Below are 8,776 nucleotides of genomic sequence, written 5' to 3'. Positions count from 1 at the left end.
AGTATATTTAAATGTCTAATATATTATTTGTATTTGTAATGAATTTAGATTAAATTTTAATGTAAAAAACGAGAAGCGCCATAATATGGCGGAATTTTTGAGAGGGAAATTCTCTTTAGTATTTTTATTTTATAAAATACTACATGCACATAGAATACGTTGATCATTTCAAATCAGTATATTTCATGCTCATTGCATTATTATTCATTTTAATAAATATTAATGAACATGAATGAGAAAAGAATGTCACGCTACATCAATTTTGCACATTTTCCAAATACTCTTCATATATTTTAAGAAAAAAAACTAAGCGTAATTATGACTATTTCAAATCAACATTCATATCCAACGTTAATCGTATTAATTTTCATTTTCATAAATATTAACGAACATTAAATAGGAAAAGAAATGTCTTGCGAAAAATGTTACATTTTATCGAACATATTTCAATAGAATTTGTTTGCTGAAACAATACGGCCAAAACGTAAATTATAAATTAAATTAAATTACATATTTTTTTATTTTTCATTTGAACGAATTGTTAACCATTCGCTAATGGTTAGAAAGAAAAAATGAATAAATGTAGTGGTTGAAATGTTTCCTTTTTTACAAAAGTTTATCTCTACGTTTATCGTAGTTCGAATTTTATTAAACAAAAAAGATAAGTTCAATTGATTGTGAGTAATTTTGATTGAAATTTATACCGCGAATCCGCGAATGATTCTACAAATCGTTGGAATAAGAATCGAACGGTCTGGGTTGGGTTGTTGTTGAAATGTTTTTCGTAGCGAAGTAACGTGACCATCGTAGCTCGCTTTAAATTCGGATTCGTTCGGTGGCAGACGACGGGGTTCAGGCCGTCTGGGAACGACAGATCAATATGCCGGTACCGCGTTCTTTGTCCTGTAACCACCCCTTCTCTCTCTACCTAACCCCCTCCCCTCTTTTGTTTTTTTCTCTTTCCATCTCTCTCTCTTTCTCAGTAATTTCCACCCCACAGCTGAACATTGGCATTGATTTTCAATGTCCAAAATTTTTCCCGCGACTTGAGAACGACAATGACGACTATGACGACGATTACGTAAGCAAAATTGATTAGGAAATTTGAAAATTTGTGACGTAATCTCTCGCGAAATTCTAATTGAATACGGGTGACACCACCGAATTAATGGGAAACGCGACGTTCGCCAATGAAAATTCAAATTCACTTGCTATTTCAAATTGCATCGTTCTCTTTTGTAAGGGTTTAGTTCTTTTTTTTTGTTTTATTTAGAACGTTCATTTTTCGTTTAAATTATTTATAATGAATATTGGAATGCAAAGTAAAAAAAGCAACATACAATTCATATCACAGTCGTTTGATAACAATATTGAAAAGTAAAATTATTGCTAATAACATTGATATAAAGTAAAATTTAATTGAAAAATAATTTGTTTGAATTGTTCCTGAAAGTATTGAAAAATGAAATAAATTAATATGATTTTTGATAAAATATTGAAATATAAAATAAAATAAAAGTCATTAGCAACGATTGTTCATGACAATGTTGCAAAATGAAATTGTGATAAATGTTTTTGAAGCGATATTGAAAAATAGAGTAAAACGAAAATTAATTGATCACGTATATTTTTTTAAATATGTGAAATAACGAGATGATCGAATAAAATAAAAATGATATCGGGAAGAAATGAGAAAAAAATAAGACACAGAGAGGATGATTACACATCAACACATATATTTTTGCCTTTGCTTGCTGCATACATACGATAAAGAGTACAGTGTTTACGCGTTTCTTCGAGGTATGGTATATGTACTAGAAAATTTTTCATTATTCGCTACTACAATTGCTATTCGACGTATTGTTTTTTTATTTTTATTTTATTTTTTTTTTCATTTATTCTCTCTCGTGTTTGCGCTTTCGTGTATCTGCGGTTAAACTATACAGAAGTCGTAGAAAAAGAAAAAAAGAAAAGACAAAAAAGGAAGGGAAAAGAAAAAATCATTGAGAACAAAAAATTACAAATAAAAAATAAAAACAAAAGAACGGACGTGGATAAAAGTAATAGTTTTTAAAAAAATTATTGGTGAAAAAAACTCACGTGGTAAGCTCTCTTCTTCTCATCATTTTTTCTATCGCACAAACGTTCGCATACTCGCACACATACGCGCGTATATATATAAATAATTTTCGGCGACAATGGCGTGGACACGTGTTTGTTTGTATTCGTCTCATTTCACATCCAAAGAAAAAGAAAAATGAGAACAAAAAATAAATAAAATTCATTTGGTTCTTCAAATAACATCGAAAATTTCATCGAATAGATAAGTCGTAAATTAATTAACTAATTGAAAAAGAAAAAAAAATTAGCACAAAAGAAAGGATAAGAACGAGTATTAAATCCGAAAAACTTAGTAATAGTAGTAGGAGTACATATATATAAATGCATGGACAGTTTATTAGGAAAATGGTAAGTCCATTCTTGAAAAATAAGTCGAGCAAACGATTTTCATGAGCTACAAATGAAGCATTCAAATTATGTGCGTTTTCTTCATTTTTTTTCTTTTTAATTTTTCTTCAAAAATAGCCTTATACACAAAAATTTCATAATAAACTGTCCATATATCCCCTGGTACCGAGCATCGAAGTATTAGAAAAATGTGAATAAATTATTTCTAATAAATTCTTCCTCTTATCGAAATTCGGATTAATATTAACTCATCTTATTGTGAAAAGAAAACTCGAAGAACGACGCGAAAATAACGTCGTCTTCAAAATTCATTTTTTATTTTATTTTTTGTTTATTTTCTTTTCTTTGTAAAAATCGACGATACAAGACGACAGTCAACCGTTGAACGGTTTTAAATTCTTATCATCATCATCATCATTATCATTATAATAATCATTATTGTAATAATAATATTCACAAACGAATTTACGTGATACGAAAAAATGGCGACGATCCTAGCCAAGATACAAAAATTTTGTTCTTCCCATTTAAAAAAAAAAAGAAAACAATATGTGTATATATATATATATATATATATAAATTTATACACATCCTTGCAATCTTGGCTATTTAAAAAGGGTTTGGTTGGTGTTACGTATCAAGGACAAACATGATTTTTCTTTTTTTTTCGTATTTTTTTTCTTTTTTTTTCGTACAAAGGACAAATCATTCTCTTACGTTATCATTTTTTACATTATCTTTTTTACGAATTATCCGTTTGTCGTTTTTCTTTTAAATCGTCTCTATTATCACACATACAATATATTAATTTTATGGACAATATGTGGTAAAATTTTTTGCATATTTTGTCTTACTTTGATTCTCTCTCTCTCTCTCTCTCTCTCTCTCTCTCTCATTCACTCTTCCATTCAGGATATCGATCCGTTTTGACTCGTATAAGATTAATGAAGAAAGAAAAAGAAATATATCACGTATGTGTACGATGATATCGCGTATTGCTATTTATAATGTTTTTTATTTTCTTTATCCTCATCGATTCCACCTACTTTTTCCTTCTTTTCATTCTTAATTATAATATCTTTTTCTTTTTCTCTCTTTTTCTCTCTCTTGCATTTTTTCTCACTCATTATCATTTCTCTTCCCTCTCCGCTTCTCTCGTCTCAGACACTTCGGCGGAAGTCACGATAATCATAAACGAGAGAGTAAAGCGCGCTTAAAAATATACAGCGCTAATTTAATAATACAAAGGCATATCAAATTATATATGTGAAGATGTAAATAAAAAAAAATAATAATTTAAAAAAAATATATATTCTCTCTCGTCGAGACGTCGTTTCTCCGTTCGTTGTGTCCCTTCTTTTTTTTTTCTTTTTTTTATTTCTTTTAAATTTCGTCACAATTTGTACAACTATATACAACAACAACAACAACAACAAGGAGCTGCTCTTACATTCGGTGGTCTCTTTTCTTATTTATTAATTAATTCATTTTTTACCTTTTTCCTTTTTTTTATGCACGTAAGATCACACTAACGGGAATCATGAAAAAATTATGATTATTTTTTAATTTCAACCCCCCCCTTTTTATCTATCTTTTTTCCATTCCACCGACGGTATTTAAGCGAAGAAGTCAGCCTGCATTTTGTCCATTTTTTTAATTGTTATATTCTTAGCGTTATATTTTCATATATCTCCCTTTTTTCCCCTCCTTTTTCTTTCAATTTAACTTTTATTTTTATTTTAATTTTTCTTTTTTTCATTCCTCCTTCGTCGTCATTACCATTTTTTTTTTTTTTATTTTCATTTTCTTTTTCTTTAGAGACAATTAGCGAGTGTATGGTTCCTATTTGACGGGCGTATTCTTTTCGTTTTCATCGGCAAAATGAAAAACCAAAAATGCCCCTCTTCTTTTTACTTAAAGTCTAGGCGAGATAGAGATAAACAACAACTAAAGGCAAAAATGGACATTGTAAAAGGTCACTAATTATGTTTCTGTCCACATAAATTTGTTTTCTGAGAAATGTAACGGAGATACGCTTCTTTATTTCTTCTTCGTCTCTCGTCTTTTTCTTTCTTTTCTTTCGTAATCATAAAATGACTTTGTCACGGATACTTTTTTCTTTTCCTCGATTATTCCCCTGCATACAAATAAACAAAGAAAATCGAGTTAAATACTACAAAAACAAAAAGAAAAAAAATTATCGACAAAATTATAATAACAATAGTAGTAAAGATAAAGAAATAAAGAGAAAAAAAAGAAAAGAAAAATAATTTAGGATAATTAATCGATTGCAAGCTAATGCAAACGAATGCAAGTTTGTTTGTACACATAAGAACGAATGGTACTCCTTTAGTCGAAGGTGTGTTTTATCTTCTTTCATCTTCCCTAATTACGTAGTATATATATAATCTTATATATATATATACACATATACATAATGTACAAGAAATCCTGCGCGCACGCGTTGGCTCGAAAATTTCTATATTTTCGCATTTTCTATTTTTCTTTGATTACGACCAAAAGTAGAAATGTTTGATCAACCGCTCGCACGATTCCATTTTTTCTTCTTTTCTCCCCCCTCCCCCCACGAAATGGACCAACGAAAATTTATTACTTGTTCCATTTTCTTTTTTTATACTCGATGATGTTTACAAAATGAAAACGAAAAAATACATATACGTATACTCGTCGTACATGTATACAAGTTTGTAGGATATTTTTATTTTTTTTTTTATTTTTTTTAATAATTACTTTTTTTTTTATAGAAAGTCGCGTAATACTTGAGCATCCCTGTGTGTGGATGTGTGTGTCAGTGTTTTCTGCGTGTTTACATGTATGTACCTTTCGCGCGTGTATTTTAATTACGCGCACAAATGTATAAAGGTATTAAAACAGGAAACGACAATTAAAACGGAAGGCGATTATTGTTGCCCCCCTCCCAAAATACCAATGTAAATTACAAATGGAAGATGAGCAGAAAATTAGCTCGTTTCTTAAAACCCTCTCCTCCCTTTCTTCCTTCCTCTTCATCTTACTTTTATTAACTCTTCTTGCCATCGCGCCAGAGAAAAAATCGACAAAATCCTTTCTCCTAACAAATAGTTTGCGAATGAAGAAAGACATAGAGATAGAAAGAAAAAAAGCATACGAGAAATCATAATAACTAAATGATTCAATGGCGCGATATTACCTGTTTTATTCCCCATAATATTTCGTATATAAATACGTCTGTTAACGTTTCATGTTACTGCATGTACAATTACGTGTGTACGTGTATGTGTATTATTGTTTTGTTTATCGTAAGTGTATGTATTTTCAGTGTGAAAAAGACAGAATCGGTATCAGCTTACACAATTAGCCAAAAACTTCTTCACCTTGAGCTCTCTCTCTCAAGACGCGATTCCATAAAGATCAATCAGAACAAAATAATCCATCTGAAGATGAATAATTCTATTGGCTTCAACCGATGTATTTAAAAAAAAAAAAAAAAAGAGAGAAAAAAACCAGAAAAGAAAAAAGTTAGAAAAAAATAAATATATATATTTATATATATATATATATATATATATATATATATATATATATATATATATATATTATATGAAGACAAACAATATTAGAGTTAAAACGCCAAATCGCCGTCCACTTTCCTTGACAAACAACATTTTTAATCGTTGTTTTTCATGGGAACCCAATTTCGATACAACATCGACAATGCGTCTTTGGCTCTAGTCGTTTTTGTTGGTTTTCATTATTTAACCAACGTTTAAACACCGTTACCAAAAATATTTGGTGAAACCTTCACGGTTTCACCATTAACACATCCACCCATTGAATTAAATGGGAGGGCGAAAAATTGGAGCCACGGTCAAAATTCTTGGTACTTTCTTTAAGTTTCCCTTTCTTTCTTGACCTTAAGTCCAGAACCATTAGTATCCTCACCAAGAATCGTTGCAATCTCTCCTTGCATAAACGCCCACGGTACTTGGCTATTTGCCAACGGACACTTCTCTCCACTCGGACAGTAAACCTACAAATATTGTATTGTTATTTTATATTCCAGTTTATTCAAATAAAGTTTAACAAATCGATTTGCAAAGATATACATCGTGAAATGTATTTCACATTGTTATAGTTTCGAACAGATTTTGTTCTAATAAGGTTTCTTTTTTTTTGTATGGTCGAGTAACAAGACAAGTATAAATATTTGGTTAACAAAAAAAATTTTTTTTTTTCAACGTAATGATAGTTGTTACGAAAATATTTTCTTTTTTTACAATATAACAAAATAAAAATAAAAAGAAAAAAAGAAAAAGTAATATAATATTTACCTCCGAACCAGCCCCTTGTCTTTTTATGCTGTCTCGACTGCAGGGGAAACAAAATTTGTGATGAGGAACGCTCGGACACTGAACGAAGTGCGTGTCTTCAAGACGTTCTTGACAAAGAGTGCATTTAAGGGTTGGGGCTGACACAGGTTCAGCACCCGCTGATTGAGCCACCGCACCTTCGGACGACGTCGTTACCGTCGTCGAAGATACGTGCCTGGAACAGCTAGATCTTCTACCCGATCCTGAGAGAAAATTGACTTTTCGTCATTCCAATTTTATTCTTTCAAATAGATATTCACAAATATTTATAATATATGATATATAAAGATGACTCAATAATTATCCGCAATGTAATGGTGATATTTCTGTCATTACGTTGGGTAACTCTGTGGTCAAATTTCCACGCATAAATATTTGCGGTTTTCCTCCTATTATTAATACTGTACATATTTTGTTCATCGCGAGGTTTTAACATAGACAGTTTTACTTCACATTATTCTTTTCTATATAGAAAATAAAGAAATAAAGAACAAAAAATCCTATTTCTAATTATAATCCTAATCCTATTAATATATCATAACATTGCAGATAATTATTTTATTGATTCATCCTCGTATATACAGAAGGATCCACATCATATTAAGTGTTACAATGTTTTTAATGAACTTGACAATAATTTTCGTTTGAGACATCATAAAACAGGGAATTTTTTTTTTAGAACGAACTGTACCTCCCCCCCGTGCGAATAGACCGAAGATAGAAATGTATAGAATTATCAAATATGTTTGTAAAAAATAATTGATAACACTTAACATGCATCTGATCCACACCTTTTGACGAGCTAGCTTAGAAATTTACCTGAACCATTAGGACTGTGTTGAGAACCTCTGGAAGCGCTACGTTGTTGAACGTTAGTTGCTGTAGTTGGTGGGCTTCTGCTCGTGGGACTTGGATTGTTTGGCGGCTGGGGTACGGGTTCTGGAGACGTCAGATTGTCGGCAACGGACATCAAGGCGGCCATCGGTGAAGGTCCGTTTGTCGATCCCTACAAAATTAAATCGCAACTTTGATAAGATCAAACATATTCTCTTAGACGGAATATAAAGAAATCTTTGATTTTATTCCATATTTATTTCTAGACTTTTTTACCTGATGATGATTATTCTGTGGATTATCGTTGGCGCTTTCTTGCGTCGGTGGAGGTGGGGGCGGAGGACTCGTCCTAGGACGAAGAGGTGATCCTCCGCCATTTGCAGCTACGTTGGCGGGCGCTAACGGAATGGACGAGCCAACATAAGCAACTGCAATTTCATTGAACAATATTTCATTTATTTCTATTTATATTTGTTTTTAATAATAAATCAAAGTGTAATTATAGTTGGCATCTACCTTCTTATGCGATTTTATTGATTACTATGTCCGATAGAAAATGATATCTCGTATTATGAAAAAAAATATATAAATGGAAGAAAACAAAGCAAATAAGAACATATTGCGTAAAAATGAGATAAAAACATTCCAGTCGATCGTTACTCGGCAGATCAATCAATATATGACGGTTAATAAAAGTAATTAATAATTCCTACTGTGTGAGAGCCCAGTAAAACGTATACTTTCTTATGACTTTGAATATAAAACAACTCTTCGGGATCGAATAATATCGATTTAACGTGAGAAATATCAACTCGAAATACGCACACACATTGATTAAACGTACGTGCTAAGTAAGGTCAGATATACATTAATAACTAATCTATTCCTTACATCTTCAATGATAATAATAATAATTACGTTAACAACAACACAACCTCATAGAAAGAAACAACATTTTTTTTTGTTTAAAAATTAACATTTCAAAATAAACCCCGTGGAAAATATTGTACGCAAAAAATCGAACGTTAGTTCAAAGATAAGTGGGATTCGTAAAAATAATTCCTGGACAAGGGGGAAGAGAAAGAGGATCTATAAGAAGGGGG

General features: G+C 31.0%; 1 protein-coding gene across 3 annotated transcripts in view; it reads right to left on the bottom strand.

Moving 5' to 3' along the window:
- Positions 1-1,719: 1,719 nt before the first annotated feature.
- Pits (Protein interacting with Ttk69 and Sin3A) overlaps positions 1,720-8,776 on the bottom strand; it is a 13,339-nt gene continuing 6,282 nt past the window's right edge. Inside the window, exons 2-6 of one of the 3 annotated variants that reach the window (XM_015321365.2) lie at positions 7,950-8,101; positions 7,659-7,845; positions 6,801-7,057; positions 6,412-6,499; positions 1,720-4,606 (exon numbers count right to left, since the gene is read on the bottom strand). In XM_015321365.2, coding sequence (XP_015176851.1) covers positions 4,599-4,606; positions 6,412-6,499; positions 6,801-7,057; positions 7,659-7,845; positions 7,950-8,101 — 692 coding nt within the window. In that variant the 3' untranslated portion in view covers positions 1,720-4,598. Of the gene's footprint in view, positions 6,500-6,800; positions 7,058-7,658; positions 7,846-7,949; positions 8,102-8,776 lie in introns of all 3 variants that reach the window. The other 2 variants (XM_015321362.2, XM_015321363.2) reach the window with 2 other exon arrangements.

The sequence above is a fragment of the Polistes dominula genome, unplaced genomic scaffold (genome assembly GCF_049000335.1).
Source record: "Polistes dominula isolate Pdom_NZ unplaced genomic scaffold, Pdom_raw_medaka contig_24, whole genome shotgun sequence".
NCBI classification, from domain to species: Eukaryota; Metazoa; Arthropoda; class Insecta; order Hymenoptera; family Vespidae; genus Polistes; species Polistes dominula.
The sequence above is the reverse complement of the archived record's forward strand: the minus strand, read 5'-3'. Positions and strand labels throughout refer to the sequence as shown.